The 18,487-nt window shown below is 45.9% G+C and overlaps 1 protein-coding gene and 1 non-coding gene across 2 annotated transcripts in view; both read left to right on the forward strand.

The window, feature by feature from the left end:
- Nucleotides 1–6,615: 6,615 nt before the first annotated feature.
- TRNAE-CUC (transfer RNA glutamic acid (anticodon CUC)) lies at nucleotides 6,616–6,688 on the forward strand. The gene has a single exon. It is a non-coding gene; the product is annotated as a tRNA-Glu (tRNA).
- Nucleotides 6,689–18,291: 11,603 nt separating this feature from the next.
- The window catches only part of ASAP3 (ArfGAP with SH3 domain, ankyrin repeat and PH domain 3), a 49,904-nt gene continuing 49,708 nt past the window's right edge, over nucleotides 18,292–18,487 (forward strand). Inside the window, 1 exon segment of the mRNA XM_077775713.1 lies at nucleotides 18,292–18,440. Coding sequence (XP_077631839.1) covers nucleotides 18,312–18,440 — 129 coding nt within the window. The 5' untranslated portion in view covers nucleotides 18,292–18,311.

Below are 18,487 nucleotides of genomic sequence, written 5' to 3' on the forward strand. Positions count from 1 at the left end.
ACATATACTTACAAATAATGTGATGGTTGCAGTAATATGCGTTATAGGAGTTAGGAGGGTGGTCATTAGGGAGGGCTTCATGGAGGAGGTGATGCCCAAACTACAACTTAAAGGATAAACAGGAGTAGCCTGGAGTGAGGGCATATGGGGGATGGGGGACCTCTCTTTCAAGCAAGGCAATGAATACCTTCTCTCCTGTCACTCAGCAGACCAAAGTGGGCTTCCTGGAGCACTGCCTATTGCCCCAAGCCTGCCAGTTTGGAGCTCTTGCCCTAGGAAAGCCCACTGAGTCAAAGAAGTTGGCACAAATCCTGAGGGCAGTGGGATAGGCAGACTAAGTGTGAGGGTCCTCTTAGACCGTTAGGGGGCTAGCTGACTAATGAGAAGGTATGGGGCTGGACACCAAGAAGTCAGTTTACCTGGAAGGCATGAAGACAACCTCATCCAGGTAAGTGAGGCAAGGTCTGAAGCCTGGGACATTAACAAAGACAAGGGAACATAAAACAGATGTCATGTATTGAGCTTTATGTGTGCCTGGGCCCAGCACCACGCTAAATCCTTCACGCATCATGAGCTCATTGACTTTATGAAGTCAGTGTTATTCTTGCCACCACTTTATAGATGAAGAAACAGTTTAAATGAATGCTCAGGTAATCCTCATACTTTGCTCGTGGGAATGTAAAATGGTACAGCCACTTTTGAAAGCATTTTTGGCAGTTCCTCAAAAAGATAAGCTTAAGACTATCATAGGACCCGGTGATTCCACCCTTAGGTGTCTCCTCAAGAGAAATGAAAACATATGTCCATGCAAAGTCAAGACTTGCCACATGGGTGTTCATTGTAGCATTATTCATAATAGCCCCAAGCTGGAAACATCTAAATATCCATCAACTGACTCTTCTGAATAGAGTTGCAAAAATTCTCAACAAAATACTAGCAAGCCAAATCCAGCAACGTATAAATAAAAGGACTATATGCCATGGATTTATCCCAGAAATGCGAGTTTGGTTTAAAATCTGAAAATCAACTAAGGTAATGTACCACATTTGTAGAATGAAGGACCAAAACCACATGGTCATCTCAGTAGATGCAGAAAAAACATTTAACAAAATTCCGTACTCCTTCATGATTGAAAACATACACACACACAAACTCATACACTGAAACTAATATAACACCATATGCTAATTATACTAGAATTAAAATAAAAAACTTGAAACCTCAACAAACTCAGGATAGAAGGGAACTTTCTCAACCTGATAAAGAACATCTATGAAAAACCGGCAGCTGGCATCATACTTAATTGTGAAATACTGAATGTTTTCCCCCCTAGATTAGAAACAAGATAAGGAGGTCTACTCCTTCCGTTTCTATCCAGCATTATACTGGAGACTCTAACCAGGGCAATTAGGCAAGAAAATTAAATAAAAGTCATGCAGATGGGAAATAAGAAAAACTAGCTCTGTTTGCAGATAACATGATCATGTATGTAGAAAATCCTAAGGAATCCATTAAAAAATATAAAACTAATAAATGAGCAGTAAGGTTGTAGGATATATAATCAACTTACAATGAGTTGTATTTTTATGTACTAGCAATGAACAACCCAAAAATGAAATTGAGTAAACAATTTAAATTATAATAGCATCAAAAATTATAAAATAGTTAAGAATAAGGTTAACAAGGGGTGCCTGGGTGGCTCAGTTGGTTAAGCTTTCAACTCTTGGTTTCTGCTCAGGCCATGATCTTCTGGCTTTGTGGGTTCGAGCCCCGCATCAGGCTCTACGCTGGCAGCATGGAGCCTGCTTAGAATTCTCTCTCCCTCTCTCTCTGACACTTCCCCACTCACGTCCCCACTCACGTAAAATAAAATAAAGGATAAGGTTAACAAAAGAAGTGCAAAATTTATATTCTAAAAACTACAAAACATTGTTGGAAGAAATTAAAGAATACCAAAATACCCGAAAAGACAACTCAATAATAAAAATATAAATAACCCAATTTAAAAAAGGTCAAAAGATATGAATAAGCACTTCTCCAAAGAAGATATACAAATGGCCAGTAAGCACATGAAAAAATCTCAGCAACAGTAGTCACCCATCAGGGAAATGCAAATCAAGACTGGGGGTATTGATATCCGGGCGCCTGGCTGGTTCAGTCAGTGGAGTGTAAGACTCTTGACCTCAGGACTGTAAGTTTGAGCCCCACATTGGATGTAGAAATCACTTAAAAATAAAAATCTTAAAATGACAAGATAATCGCCTTATACCTGCTAGGATGACAATAATCAACAAGACAATAAAAAGTGCTGTGGAGGGGCACCTGGGTGGCTCAGTTAGTTAAGCGCCCGACTTTGGCTCAGGTCATGATCTCATGATTCAAGAATTCAAGCTCCGCATCGGGCTCTGTGCTGACAGCTCAGAGCCTGGAGCCTGCATCAGGTTGGGTTCTGTGTCTCCCTCTCTCTCTGCCCCTCCCCTGCTCACGCTCTGTCTCTCTCTCCTTCAAAAATTAAAAAAAAAAAAAACATTTAAAAGAATTTTAAAAAGTGCTGTGGAGAACTTAGAGCCCTTGTACACTGCTTATGAGAATGTAAAATACTACAGCCACTTTGAAAAAAGTTTGGCAATTTCTCATAAAATTAAACATAGAACCACCATGCGACCCAAGTAATTTCACTTCTATATATACACCCAAGAGAAATGAACACAGATGTATGTCCACACAAAAACTACACAAATGTTTGTGGCAGCATTATTTATAATAGCCCAAGAGTGAAACAGTCCAAATGTCTCTCAGTTGATAAATGGGCAAATAAACTATAGTATATCTGGATAATGGAATATTATTTAGCAATAAAAAGACATGACGTACTGATATGTGCTACAACATGGATGAACCTTGAAAACATGGTAAGTGAATGAAGCCACACACAAATGGCCACATATTGTATGATCTCATTTATATGAAAAGCCCAGAATAGGTAAATCTATAGAGATTGAAGGTGGATTAGTGGTTGCTTAAGACTTTAGAGGAAGGGGAAAGCAGAGGGGAGTGAGTGCTAATGGGTACGGGTTTTATTGGGAGGGAGTAATGAAAACACTCTGAAGTTGATGTGGTGATGGACGTACACCTATGAATATAAAAACCACGGAATTGTATGATCTATGAATTATAACTCACTAATGCTATTATTTTACAAAAGGACATAGCGATCTTATTGGGGGCCTGAAAATGTTCTAAAGCTGATTTATGGTAATGGTTGTAGTTACCTGATAAAATTTCTAGAAATCATTTCATTGTATACCTGAATAAGGTAAAACAAATTTTTTTTTGAGAGACAGAACAAGAGACAGAGAGACAGCCCAAGAAGGGGAAGGATAGAGGGAGAGGGAACCTTAAATAATCTTTGTGCCCAGCATGGAGCCTGATGTAGGGCTAATGAGATCATGACCTGAGCCAAAATCAAGAATTGGATACTTAACCCACTGAGCCACCCAGCCACCCCAGGTGAATTTTATATTATGTAAAATATACCTCAATAAAGTTGTTAAAAAAAGTAAAGAGTTCCCAAGTAATACAACCAATGAGAGGCAAGGCTGAAAATGTATGTGAAAGGGAGAAGTTTCTAGAAAATAATAAATGTACCCAAACTGACTCAAAAAGAAATAGAAATCATTAACTTTAATTGGTGTTCAAGAGGTTCTGACTCCAAACTGAAGCCAGAGCCAGTTGGGTTTACAGGCAAGTTTTCTTTTTTTAAGTTTTAATTAATTAATTAATTAATTAATTAATTAATTTTGAGAGAGAGTGAGCAGGGGAGAGGCAAAGAGAAAGGGAGAGAGAGAATCCCAAGCAGGTTCTGCACTGTCAGCATGAGACCGATGTGGGGCTCAAACTCACGAATCATGACCCGAGCCAAAACCAAGAGTCGGATGTTCAACCGACTGAGCCACGCAGGTGCCCCTACAGGCAAGTTTTATTAAACCCTGATCTTGAACTTATACATATTTCAGAGAACTAGACAAAGGAAAGTCATACAATGTTTTTTTTTTTTTTTATGAGGGTAGGATAACCTAGATTCCCAAACCAGAAAAGGATGATATAAGAAAAGGAAACTACAGACGAATTCTTTTAAACATAGAGACACAAATCCTAAACAAAAATTAGCCAGTTAAATAGAGCCTTTAAAAAATTTTTTTAATGTTTTTTATTTATTTCTAGGAGAGAGAGAGAGAGAGAGCGTGAGCAGGGGAAGGTCAGAGAGAGAGGGAGATACAGACTCTGAAATAGGCTCCAGGCTCTGAGCTGGCAGTCAGCACAGAGCCCGACGCGGGGCTCGAACCCCCGAACTGCGAGATCATGACCTAAACGAAAGTCGGACGCTTAACCAACTAAGCCACCCAGGCGCCCCTAAATAGAACCTTTAAAAAAAATCATAGCCAAGTTAGATTGATCTCAGGAATGCAAACACATTATCAGCACATTTGCTACAAAACTCCAAGCTTTTCTCTTGTGCAGAATGCAAGGTAGAAATGCTACTGGGGCGCCTGTGTGGCTCAGTCGGTTAGGTGTCCAACTTCTGCTCAAGTCATGGTCTCAAGGTTCCTGAGTTCTTGAGCCCCGGGTCAGGGTCTGTGCTGACAGTTCAGAGCCTGGAGCCTGCTTCAGATTCTGTGTCACCCTCTCTCTCTGCCCCTTCCCCCTACCCTCTCTCAAAAATAAATAAACATTAAAAAAAAAGAAATGCTACTTTCGGGGGCACCTGGGTGGCTCAGTTGGTTGAGTGTCCAACTCTTGATTTCAGCTCAGGGCATGATCCCANAAGAAATGCTACATTAGGGAAGTTTTCCCAGGAATCTGTTGTTTCTCCTCCTTTATTCATTCAGCAAATATTTGAGTGATATTACGTACTGGTTACTGTTTTGATACCAGTGTGCAACATAAATGTCTGCCCTCAAAACTGGAAAGAGCACTATATGCTCTCCTCTGTATTAACAAATTAAAGGAAAAAACCATGTGACTATCTCCACTGATATAAGAAAAGCACTTGAAAAATACAACACTCATTTATGATTTTTTTAAAAACCAGGGACACCTGAGTGGCTCAGTCAGTTAAGCATCCGACTTCGGCTCAGGTCATGATCTCACAGTTCATGGGTTTGAGCCCCGCGTCGGGCTCTGTGCTGACAACCAGCTCAGAGCCTGGAGCCTGCTTTGCATTCTTTGTCTCCCTCTCTGTCTGACCCTCCCCGGCTCACGCTGCCTCTCTCTCTCTCTCTCTCAGAAATAAATAAAACATTTAAAAAATTTTTAAAAAGCCCTGATGCATGTGAACACCCAGGAATTACCTTTCTATAGCAAATATCGGATTTAATGGTAAAATCTTAGAAACAAGGCAAGGACACCTGCTATCACTGTCACAAGTCAGCATCATCCTATTGATCTGGGACAAAGTAGTAAGACAAGAGGGAGAAAAAAAAAGCCAGAATCTGACTGCCCCAAACGCAGTGCAATTGAGTGCTGTGCTCTCCTAGACAAGGGCCATTTATTTATCAGACATTTACTGAGCATTGAGCCCGTGCCAGGGTGGGGTCATAACTACCGGTCGGCTTCCTCTTTGCGTGGGTGCACACGGCCTGGCAGGTGCGTGTCCCTGGCAGAGCTCTTGAGGTACCCGAAGGGCTCGAGATTACGGCAAAGAGAGAAGACCAGACCTCCCTGGGGATTCTGAAGGGGACTTTCTACCATGGCCCAGCAGTAGGACAATCCTATTTTGTTATGTATATTCATATATTTTGTTTGCCTCTTGATCCTTCCTTCCATCCTAGGAGAGTAGAATCCAGTGTCCTAGTAAATCTGAATTCACTGGTGTCAGTCTCAGGCCAGTCTTCAAGTGACCACAGCCACGAGTGACCAGCAGGATGTCCAGTGTATCCGCTGGCCAGTGGGGCCGTGTTGACCCAATCAAAGCACAGATGTCTCCTGGTGCATGCACTCACACGCACGCATGAGCGTGTGTGTGTGTGTGTGTGTGTGTGTGTGTGACGCGCGCCGTGCCTTCGAAGGTATCACTAATCACCAGGCAGGTTTTTTTATTTCCCAACATGGGGACCACTGCCCTCTGGTGGCCACTCTGCCAAATGCCAAATTTAGGAAAAGTACTCCCCTTTGTTGAGACCATTAGGAACCGAGTTTTATTTTATTTAATCTCCACGAAACCTTATAGAATAGGTATTATCCCCAGTGAGGCTCAGAGAGGTGGAGTTACTTGCCTGAGGTCACACAGCCAGAGGTGGTGGACAGGCTGTGACTAGGGTGAGGCAGTTTAGGGAGAAGCAAGAGAGGCCCCTCATCTGCTTCGACCTGACCCCAGCTCTGGTGATGGCATGGGACTGGAATAGGGTCAGCCAAGCTCCTAGGCTCATGGTCTTAACCACCTGGTGGCCCAGCCTCCTAACTGGCATTATGGGGGTCCCGTTCTAACCTTGGATATTTCCTTTGTGTGTGCAATGCTAGATGCTCGTAAAGCAAAGGCACAGCCTTTTGCCAATGAACAGTGTGGCTTGTGTCCTGCAAACGTAAGTAGTGAAAAGACATCTTGCTCCATGGGGTGCCTGGCTGGGTTAGTTGGTAGAGCATGAGACTCTCCATCTCAGGGTCGTGAGTTCAAACCCCATGTTGGGCTTGGAGCCTACTTTAAACAAAACAACACCTTGCTCTAGGAGCAGCAAAGGAAGCATGGTGTGTGTGTGTGTGTGTGTGTGTTTGGTGTTCTGAGGGAACAGGTCCTGAGGGGAAGCCAGAAGGCAGTGTCCTGGCCACCAGGAACCTTCTTCCCCAGGCAGTGCATCCCCTGAGACAAGCCAGTTGCCACCAGGCAGGCTCCTTCAAGGTGCTGGGGAAACATTTGTTGGATAAATGACCATAAACTTGCAACAGCTGATACGCTATCCATTGTGATGATATACATGGTCGTTATTGTACTGTGTGGTCCTGGGCTCAGAAGGAAAATGCTTGCGGTGTGAAGGGAATTAGCACCCCCTGGACCAGACATACCCAGCTTTAGCTCTTCTCAGTTTGCCAGCATTTTTCATCAGAATCCAAGTCAGCAGTTTTCCCTGAAACTAATACACGTGTTTTTATTGGGCAGCTACTAGGAAGTCAAAACACAGGGAGAAGGCAATTGCAGAGGTAGAGCTCTGGGCTATTTAGTTGGCACCAGGCGCGTGGTGCTGTCCTAAGCCTGGTCCTCTTTACGTCAACCCGGTGGGGCAGGAGGCGGGGAGAATGAATCCTTTCAGAGATGAGAAAGCAACTCAGAGAGGGCAAGGGGTGTATCTAAAGTCACACAGTGAGAGGCAGAGTTGAGATTTGAGTCCAAGTCTAGCCTCATGCCAGCACCTTGACATCTGTGTCCATGATCCTCAAAGAGTGTCCCCAGCCCGGCAGCAGCAGGATCGCCTGGGCACTTGTTAGAAATGCAGATTATCAGGTCCCACTGCAGAACTACTGAATCCGAAACCGTGGATGTTGGACCCAGCCACCCGTGTTTTAGCAAGCCCTCCAGGTGATTCTGTGTGACTCCCAAGTGTGGGACCCACACACCGTTGCTATAGTGGTCCCTCTGCCTCATCTGCCCGCAGTCAGATGACAGGCAGGGCAGGACAACCCAACTAGCTCCAGTCAGGACATTTTAGGATAGCGCCAGGCGAGGGAGAGAGTTCTGGGGCTTCTCAAAGGGTTTCATGGAAGAGATGACATTTGAACCTGGCCATGATGAATGCAAGGACTTTAACGATTATAAATGGAAGAAAAGGGACACCTGGGTGGCTCAGTCAGTTAAACGTCCGACTACGGCTCAGGCCATGATCTTACGGTTCCTGGGTCCAAGCCCCACCTGTGTTGAGCTTTGTGTGGACAGCTCGGAGCCTGGAGCCTGCTTTGGATTCTGTATCTCCCCCTCTCTCTGCCCCTTCCCTACTCACACTCTCTCTCTCTCTCAAAAATGAACAAACACTAAAAAAAATTAATAAATAAATAAATGGAAGAAAAAGGCTTTCAGGCAGAGCGGAGGCAAGGAGGCCAGAAAGTGCCTGTTCATAAGTGGAATAGAGGCCAGTTCATGAAAAGCCTTGCCTGCTAGGCTGGGGGGTCTGGCCTTTATCCTGGAGGCAATGGGGAGCCATGGTAGGTTTTTGAACACAGGTATGCTCTCAGTACAAAGTTCCAGTGGGTCACAGCATTTTCCTGCCTACCCACTGTAGCAGGCAAAATAATGGTTCCCGAAGATGTCCATGTTCTCATCCCCAGAGCTTGTGAATGTGTTATGTTACATGGCAAGGCAGAAATGAAGATTGCAGATGGAATTGAGGCTGATAATCAGCTGACCTTGAGATGGGGAGATGATCCAGGTGGGCCCAGTATAATCACAGGGTCCTAATAAGTGGCAGAGGGAGGAAAGTCAGAGCCAGAGTCAGTGAGAGCTTTCAAGATGCTGCACAGCTCACTTTGGACACAGAGGAAGGGGCCACGAGCCAGGAACGTAGCCAGAAGCAGGACATCTGATGGCCAGAGCCTCCAGAAGGAACCCAGTCTTGCCAACACCGTGATTTTAGCCCAGAGAGACCCATTTGAGACTTCTAACCCCCAGAGCTATGGGATAAGCCTTCAGAAATCTGCAAGGAGTCTTCTTTTCCTCAACCAAACACAGTAACATCGGTCACCATTTCCTGAGTGCTCGGGGGTTGTATACTTCTTGAACATGCTCCCTTTAATCCTCACAGCAGCCCCCATGACATAGGCATTATTACGTCCATTTTCCATATGGGGAAACCGAGGCTCACCAGAACGAATAAGGAGTATAGCCAGCACTGAAGCCCAAGCCTGTCTCCAAGGCTTGCACCCACCAGGCTTAAGAGGACTTAGACCTAGACTGTGACTGTTTTTACGGGCTTGCCTGGGTGGGCTTCAGCCAAAGGTGCTGGGGGCCTTTCCTGGCTGGAGCAGGGGCAGACTGTTGGGGGACCCCGGACATCCTCCCCTTCTAATGAGGAGCTTGGCAAAGTCAAACTTGAACTTCTCAGCCTACCCCTCCAGCCCTGTCTTGGGTCTGCTTTCACCTAGGCCATGGAAGACAGACGTGCAGGCATTGGACCCAGGTTCATGGCCAGACTGCTTGTGTTGGCCTCCTCGTCCCAGGCAAGTTCCTCTCCTCACTTCTCTCTGTTTTACTTCCTACTCTGTAAAATGGGGATAATAATAGTACCTATCTCTGAGGGCGTGCTATGGGCTATGGCACGTATGTAACACACTTACTCGTTACCTATATGGAGCAAGTCTAATAACTGGTATCATTATTTTCATTATCATTTCATGTCACGGGAGACCCACCCCAAGCCCCCTCCTCGGGAACAGCGGGGGTGATCAGCTGCGCAGATGAATTCACGCACATACCCTTTTAGTATGAATTATTGTCACGTCTTCACAAAATATCTCTTTAGGAGCTTTCAGCTTTTTGTGGGTTTGTGGACCCTTGGGGACTCTAATGAAAACTACAGACTTTTGTATGTCTGATAGTCTATACCCTTCTCTGAAAATTGCCCCTGGGTGCACAGGGATAGGTTCCCGCAGCTATGCTTGGACTCTGTGGCTGTTGGTGGGCCCCCATGGCTCACAAGAAGCTTGGCTTACCCTGGTGGGCATCCAGGGCTACTTCATCCAGCTTTCCAGCTGTGCAGGCTGTGCACTGCCCAACTCTAAGGGGTGCCATGACATAGACTACAGTTCACAATCCTGGAGTTGTACAACATGGCTGGCGTCTTGTGAGCTTCTGCTCCAGAGTGGGGCTACCCAACGCTCTCTCTCTCTCTCTCAAGGGAGTTTAAGAGTTGAGAGTCTAAGATTAGTCTCTACTGGCAGCTTGAACTGAAGATACGTAAATGAAGACCATGTGGCCCTGGAGAGCAGCTGCTCTTGGTTCTCGAGTACTTTCCAGTCTCTTGTGGGACCCCCGGTTAGGAAGGATCTTGCACAACTTGAAACCACAGGCTCATGGAGCTCACAGTCTAGCAAAGGGTGGGAGTGGGTCTTCACACACACGTGCACACACAGGAAGTGAGGGAAAATCAAGGAAACAGGAAACATAATGAGGAAGCCTGGGAACCTATGGGAAGGGCACTAAGCTATCTCACAACCTCAGGGAAGGCGTCCTAAGGCCGTGATGTCTGTGCCATCTGGGTCGTAGGGATGAAAAGGAGATGGCCAGGCCAAGAAGCTGGAAGAATAGTGCAGGGAAAAGGAACAGCCAGTGCGTGAGAAGAGAGGTGGTGGTCTGGTGGCCTTAGGAATTGGAAGGAGGTCAGTTTTCTCCTGAAAGAGAGGATTGAAGAGGCAGATGCGGCTAGATGGGAAGGGCCTTGTAGGCTTGCAAGAGTGTGGGCTTGATCTTAAGGGTGGGGAGGACTCCATTTTGCATCCATTTTCCCTTGACAATCCTCATTTTCACTTCTGGTCTCTGGTCTCATCTCGCCCCATGACATGAAATGTGAATTCCCCACTCCCTGGAGCTCAGTCTTGAATCTGCAGAAGGTAAATCATGGAGCAGTGGAAGAAACAGGGATTTTGACATTAGATAAACCTGGATTCTAATTCTGTCCCTGCCACCCACTGGTGTAATTTTGGGCATCAGTAAACAGAAATAATAACACCTACTTGATCCAACAAATATTTGCTGCATGACTACTATGGACCAGATGTGGGGACAATAATTAACATTTACTGAGCTAAGACATACTATGTGCCAGGCACTATTGCCAAATCCTTTCCATCCATCACCTCATTTAATCATTTCTAAACATTATGAGGGAGATACCATTATTCCCCCATACTACAGATGAGAAAACTGAGGCCCACAGAGATTAAGCAATTTACCCAAGGCAGAGAGCAAAGCCAGGAATCAAACCCAGGTAGTCTGGTTCCAAAGCCTGGGTACATAGCCTGGTTTCCCACCAAGTCCCTCCTCTCATAGAACTTATATTCTAGTGGAGGGAGCAAACAATAAAAAACAAATAAGAAAAGCAGCATGTTAAGAGGGGTAAATGCTAAATAGGAAAAAATACAGCAGGGTAAGAGTGATGGCGAGTACAGGGAGACACAGGTGGTTGGAGTTTTAAATGAGATGATCAGGACAAGCATCATTAAGGTGGTGACAGTTGAGCTAAGAAGGGGGGGAGGGGAAGTAAAGGAGTTGACCATGTGGATATCTGTGGAAAGTGCATTCTAGGCAGGGGGAGCAGCCAGTGCAAAGGTCCTGTGGCAAGAGTGTGCCCAGTATATTCAAGGAACAAGGAAGTCAGTGTGCCTGGAACAGAAGTGGAGACAAGGGGAAGAGTAAGAGTAGATGAGGTCAGAGCAAGACAGGTTATGTGCGGACTTTCAGGCCATGTGGAAACTTGGCTTTTAGTCTGAGTGGAATGAGGAGCCATTCGAGGGTTTTAAGCAGTGAAACTACATGATCTCACTTGATATTTTAAAGGACCACTTGCTTCTCTGTTGAGAATAGACTATACAGGAGCAAGGGTGGAAGCTGAGAGACCAATTAGAAGGTTCCTGAAGTAATCCAGGCAAGAGATGACATGGCTTAAATCAGCAGTGAAATGACGAGGAGTAGTGGATTTGGAATCTATCTTGGGTGTAGATCCAACAGATTTCTCGATTTGGGGAAGGAGGTTTGGGGAAGGAAATCTAAAGTTCAGCTTTAGATACATTAAGTTCAAGATGCTCCATTTGACTTCCAGAATCTTCAAGGAGGCAGATGGATATGAGAGGCTGCAGTTCAGGATGGCGCTGTAAGTTTGGGAATCATCAGGATCTAAATGGTATTTATTTGAGATCATGACCTGAGCTGAAGTCAGATGCTTCACCAACTGGGCCACCCAGGCGCCCCCTAAATGGTATTTAAAAGTCATGGGACTAGGGTGGGATCATCAAGGGCCTAAGCACACATAGGAGAGGAGGTGACCAAGGACCAGGGTCCTCAGTGTTAAGAAACCAGAAAGAACAGGAAGAACTGACATAGGAGATCAAGGAGTCACCAGTGAGGGAGGAAGAAAGTCAAGACAGTGTGGTGTCCTGGAGGCCACGGGAAGAAAGTGTAGCCTGAAGGCACAAGGAAGCTGCTGGAGGCCATGCATGGTGAGAACTGAGCAATGACCATTGGGGTCAGCAATGTAGTGGGTGTAGCAGTGACCTTAACGAGAGCAGTGCAGTAGCTAGTGGCGGCAAGATCCTGGTCAGAGGGAATGTAAGAGAATACTGAAATTCGGGCCTCTTTCCAGAACTCTTACTGCCGTCCCCTGTGGCTCTGCAGAGCATGTGTCCAGGCCTCTCTGGCCTCATCTTTCACCCTCCCTACTGCTCAATCCCAGCCATATCCTGGGTTCCCCCAGGATAGATGCAATTTGCCTGCAACTTGAAATCAATCACAATAATCCAATGAAGGCAGTGCATGACGTCCAAGCACCTGCCCCTGACTCTACACTCCTGGGTGCGTGCAGAAGTGAAGAGAAGCTGTCTTCAGAGGTTGTATTTGGAAAGTTATGACACTGGGGGGCACCTGGGTGGCTCAGTCGGTTAAGCGTCCAGCTTCAGCTCAGGTCATGATCTCCCGGTTCATGGGTTCGAGCCCCACATCAGGCTCTGTGCTGACAGCTAGCTCAGAGGCTGAAGCTTGTCTTTGGACTCTGTACTTCCCTCTCTCTCTCTGACCTTCCCCTGCTCACGCTGTCTCTCTCTCTCTCTCTCTCAAAAATAAATAAGAGACATTAAAAAAAGTTATGACACTGAAGGGCACCTGTGGCTCAGTTGGTTAAGCGTCTGACTCTCGGTTTCAGCTCAGGTCATGATCTCATGGTTTCATGGGTTTGAGCCCTGCATCGGGCTCTGTCCTGACAGTATGAAGCTTGCTTGGGATTCTCTCTCCCCCTCTCTCTCTGCCCCTCCCCCACTCACACTGTCTCTGTCTCTCTCTAAAATAAGTAAAACTTTTTTTTATATAGTTTATTTATTTTTGAGAAAGAGAGAAACAGTGCATGAGTGGGGGAGGGGCAGAGAGAGAGGACACAGAATCCGAAACAGGCTCCAGGCTCTTAGCTGTCCGCATAGAATCTGATGCGGGGCTCGAACCCACAAACTGCGAGATCATAACCTGAGCTGAAGTCAGAAGCTTAACTGACTGAGCCACCCAGGCACCCCAGCCCTTTTAAAATTTTTTTTAAAAAAAGCTAGGACACTGAAAGAGTATTTACATTCAGTACATCAAACACTGGGATCCTTACATTTTTCTTTATTTTGATCCAATATAAATATAATCTTGGGCACAACCTGATGTCAAACATCTATCGATTACTTAAATATTTCCCCCAACTTGGAAATTTGGGGGGGAAATCAGTTTAATTGAATTGTTTAAATAAACATCATATTTAAATAACATCATATTTAAATAAAAGCAAAAGGTTATTTTACTGAAAGGAAAAATATTGGAGGAGAGGAATTGGATATGGTGAATATAGCAGTGACTTTTTTTCTTAATGTCTTATTTATTTCTGAGAGACAGACAGAGACAGCAAGCATGAGCAGGGGAGGGTCAGAGAGACAGGGAGATACAGAATCTGAAGCAGGCTCCAGGCTCTGAGCTAGTTGTCAGCACAGAGCCCGACGTGAGGCTTGAACCCACGAGCTGTGAGATCATGACCTGAGCTGAAGTCGGATGCTTAACCGACTGAGCCACCCAGACGCCCTTATAGCAGTGACTTTTAATGAGTCACTTTAATGAAGTGACTTTAATGAGTGACTTTAATGAAGTCACTCCCCTTCAGCTGCAAAGGGGAGCAGAGAAATGGGGTAGTAGCTGGAGGGAGAAGTTAAGACGAATTATTTTATCATGTGAGCTATTGAGGCAAGTGTCTATGCTGATAGGATTGGATTTTCTGTATTGCCTTTCTTCCCTGTCTTTGCTCATTCTGTCCCCAGCTCCCTCAGCTCTTTCAGGGCTCAGCTCAGGTGCCCTTTCTTCTCTGAAGGCTCCCCACCTTCCCTAAGCCATACATGGAAAGTCTCTCTTTTTCCCCCTCCTCCACCCCTAATTCTCAGAGCACCTCTTCAAGTGCATTTACAATTTTCATCTTATGATTATTTGAGTACAAGATCCTTGGGAACTGCCCCGTATCTTGCCCATCTTTGTATCCACAGCTTCCCCACTCCTCATTTCCCACTCAGGAATACACCTAGAATTGCTGATTGATGTTGGGTGAACAAGCAAATTCCGGGGAGTCAGATTTGCACAGGCTGGTCCAGGAACCTAGAGGCAGCTGTTTTGTAAGTAGTGTGTCTCAGATTCTTCCCTTGAAAGAGCCCTCGTAAAGTGAGTGTTTATATAGGGTGGTCTGGTAAATAACTTGAAGCAACTGGAAATTTCCTTGAAGGAACATGTTTTCTCTGGAAATTCCCCTAAATTGTGTAATTTACGCTGAGATAGTCCTGGGTTTATCTTATTTCCCCCCAAAATACTGTAACTTACTTACCATTTGTTATTTCATTTTCTCTCCAAAGTCTTGAAATAAAACTTATGCTTCAGAGAGGGGGCCACCATAGTAGCACGTGTCTCTCAGTTCGAGTATCTGATAGAGGATATGACATTGAAATCATTGCTTTACAAAATAGTAAGGAATTTGTTAGCCTGCAAGATATGATGACAGTATTCTGCCTTTGGTGGGTGGCATGTTTTAATTATAGGAGAGAATATATCGAACATTTATATCTGCTTAATTTGCAAGAGGTAATATTTTCTTTTTTAAAACTATATATGTATTTTTAAGTTTTATTTATTTATTTTGAGATAGAGAGACAGCATGAGCATGGGAGGGACAGAGAGAGAGGGAGAGAGACAATCCCAAGCAGGCTCCATGGAGCCCAATGCAGGGCTCCATCTCACAAACCATGAGATCATGACCTGAGTCAAAACCAAGAGTCCGGTGCTTAATTGACTGAGCCACCCAAGCACCCCAAGAGGCAATATTTTCAAGCTAGGTAGCATAGTTTGGTGATTAATAATAAAACAAAACAAAAACAAAGTCATGCAGACCTGGGTTGGAATCTCAGCTATATTACTTGTTCATTCTAATTGCATACAAATTAACCTCTCTAAGCTTTAGTTTTCCCACCTGTAACACAGAGATGGCAAGAATAATGTTATCTGCCTTCAGGGCTGTTGGGGGTATTGAGTTAACTATTGCTTGTAGAGCCCTTGGCATTGTGACTGGTACATAGTAAGTTCTCAATAAATAAATAGGTAGGCTAGAGGCCCAGATCACCAAACAGGTGACTATGATCCACAGTGAGAAGTGCTGTAGAAGGGGGTACCAGGTTCCGTAGGAGTCCCTACAAGGACGTTGGGGAAGGCTTCCTGAAGGAAGTGACGTTGAATTTGGGCAGCTGAAAGAAGGTCAGGGAGTGTTATGGCTCAGCAGGTAGAATATCAAGAGGACTCAGATCATATCAGGGATGGGGTGGTGAGAGAATAAGGCAGGAGTAACAAGATCATGCAGGACAAGCTAGCCATGAAAAAAAAGTTGGACTTTCATCCAGAGAGCAATGGGACCATTGAAGAGCTCTAAGCAGGGCAGTATCAGATTAGACATGTAAGACTGGGGTCAGGGATGGTATGGACCCTGCATGGGATTCTCTCTCTCTCTGCTCCTCCCCTGGCTTGCACACACACAAGTACTCATTCTCTCTCTCAAAATAAAGAAACTTGAAAAAAAAAAAAAAGACTGGGGTCAGGGAGACCTGTGAGGAGATGAGAGGTGGTATGGCCTGGACTGGGCTCAGCCTAGAGAAGGTGGCCACATGTGGGAGACATTAGGAGGCAGTGATAAGACCTGATTGAGTGGAAGTTGGTGGAAAGAGATGGGGAGAATGACCCCAAGGGGGTGCCTGGTGGTGCCTTCCACCAAGACAGGGGCAGAAAAGAAGCCGGGTCCCGGGGCAGATTACAAGATGGAAAGTTCAGTTTTAGACCTTTAGGGTTTGAGAGGTCTGTATATGATATACGCATGTGAACCCATCCCATAGGCAACTGGATACACAGATCTTAAGCCAGGTTGGACCTTGAGATAGAGCCTTAGAAGATGTGGTGGGCTCAATAATAGCCCCCAAAGATATCCAGGTCCTAATTCCTGGAACCTATAAATGCAATCTCATATGCCAAAAGGAATTTTGCAGATGTGATTAATTTAAGGATCCTGAGATAGGGAAATTATCCTGGGTTCTCTGGATAGGCCCTCAACGTAATCACAAATGTGCTAAAAAATGGAGATGGAGGGAGATTTGACTGTGGAAAAGAAAGCAATAGGATATGACACAGAGACAAGATGCCCTTGAAGGTGGAGGAAGTCGGCTAGAGGCCAAAGAATGTGAGAAACACAGTTCTACAAACTGGGAAACATAAAGAAATGGATGCCCACCTAGTGCCTCCGGAGGGAGTGCAGCCTTGCTGGTACTTTGATTTCAGTGCAGTGAAACTCATTTCAGAATTCTGACCTCCTAAACTGTAAGAGAATAAACCTGTGTTGTTTGCAGCCACCACATTTACAGTAATTTGTTACAGCAGCAGCAATGGGAAACTAACACAGAAGGCATCAACCTTAATGGTATGAAGGAAGCAGGTGGGGATGGATGAAAATGTCCAGGAAGCCTGGGTAGAGTGAGAAGAACAAAGGGTCTAGCAGAGAGCTCCCAATGATTCCAGCATTTAAGATACATGAAGAGGAAGAACATTTCAGAAAGGGCCCTGAGATGGAGCAACCAGAGGGGGAGAAAGACCATCATGGAAAATAATTCTCAGAATTTAAAGAAAAAAAGTGTTTCAGGAAGGATGGAGTGGCTAGCAGTACAAAACGCTCCTGTTGCATTTTAAGAGAGAGAGATCCTAGCTGACCTTGAAATAACTCTGTAGGAGTTCTGGCTGAAAACAGTTGAAGGGTGACTGGGGGCAAATACGTGTTGTATTTCACAGCATATTTGTCTTATCTCCTCCACCAGACTGTATACATTGTTTCAACTTCTAATTCTATTACACAAGTAGTATGTGCCCCTTACAGAAAAGTTAAGATATACAGACTACCCAAAAGAAAAAAAGCTACTCATAATGTCCTCAGCAGGTAATATCTTAGTGTATATCTTTGTAGTTTTTGTTTTCCCCAGAAAGTATTTAATACTCTCACTCCCCTTGTGGAGTAAAGTATTATTAGGCCATTTTAAGAGTAGAAAATTCCGGTTTAGAGAAGCAAGCAACTTGCTCAGCTGCATACAGCTGGTCAACAGCAGCACCAGGACTGGAACTTACATCTATCAAATTCCAAAGCCAGTATTGCTTCCCCGATTTTTTACCTATAGAAATCTTTTCCATAGGACTTCAGGCTCCAGAAGGAAACCTAAGTAGATTTCTATCCTGAACCTATATATCCACCCAAGAATATAGATGGTTTCCAAGAGGCAACGGTTAATAGTGGGGGAGGAGTGGCAGTCCTCAGCCTGGTAAGGAGCTGGGTTCCCGAGTGGAAGGCACCATAGTGAGCCCAGAAGAATGAGGACGCAGCTAGAGGGTCGGGAAAGGGGGAGCGGGTTGCTGCGCGCTTAGTGGATACACGCAAGTGTTAGGTTCTTTCCTCGAAACATCACAGTTAAGTGGGCAGCAGGTTTCTCACTTTGCAGTCAAGGAAGCTGAGGTTCCAAGAAGGAATGTATTTTCCCCGAAATCACGCAGCTACCCAAGGGCACCGAGCCACACAGACCCCGCAGGGGCCGAAGCCAAGGGGCGGGTGGGCGGCTCAGAGCCGAGGCTGAGAGCCGGGTGTACAGAGAAGGAAGGGATGGTGCGATTGGGAGCGGAAGGGGCGGGGGGCACCGAGACCAGGTGGGTCTAGGGGAGAGATGGGGGCCTGCGTCGGGATACGGTTGAAGGGGCGAGGTCAAGGGGGCTGGGAACGAACCCACAGGAGAGGAGAGGAAGACGAAGGGCGCACGAAGGAGGCAGGGAGGGAGGGCACCCGGGGGGTGGGAGGGAAGCCACTTGGGAGGCCCGAGAGAGGGATGAAAGGGGGCATAGCTGCAGAGAAGCCGGGAGGGAGATGCGGCAGAGCTTCCAGGGAAGCTGGGGCGGGGTTAGTGGGTTAGAGGCGGAGCTCTCGGGCTGGGCGGCCTGGGGGCGGGGCTGAGGAGCCCGNCCCCGGCGCCCCTGCCCCGCGCCCGCCATGCCCGAGCAGCTCAGCGTCGCGGAGTTCTTGGCCGTCACCACGGAGGACCTCAGCTCCCCGGCCGGGGCCGCCTCCTTTACCGCCAAGATGATCCGGTGCAGGGGGGCTGCACTAGCACGGGAGGAGGTGAGGGGGCCCGAGGCGGGAGGGGGCGGGGGTCCCGGCAGGGGCTC

Source organism: Crocuta crocuta, unplaced genomic scaffold (genome assembly GCF_008692635.1).
Source record: "Crocuta crocuta isolate KB4526 unplaced genomic scaffold, BGI_CrCroc_1.0 scaffold127, whole genome shotgun sequence".
NCBI classification, from domain to species: Eukaryota; Metazoa; Chordata; class Mammalia; order Carnivora; family Hyaenidae; genus Crocuta; species Crocuta crocuta.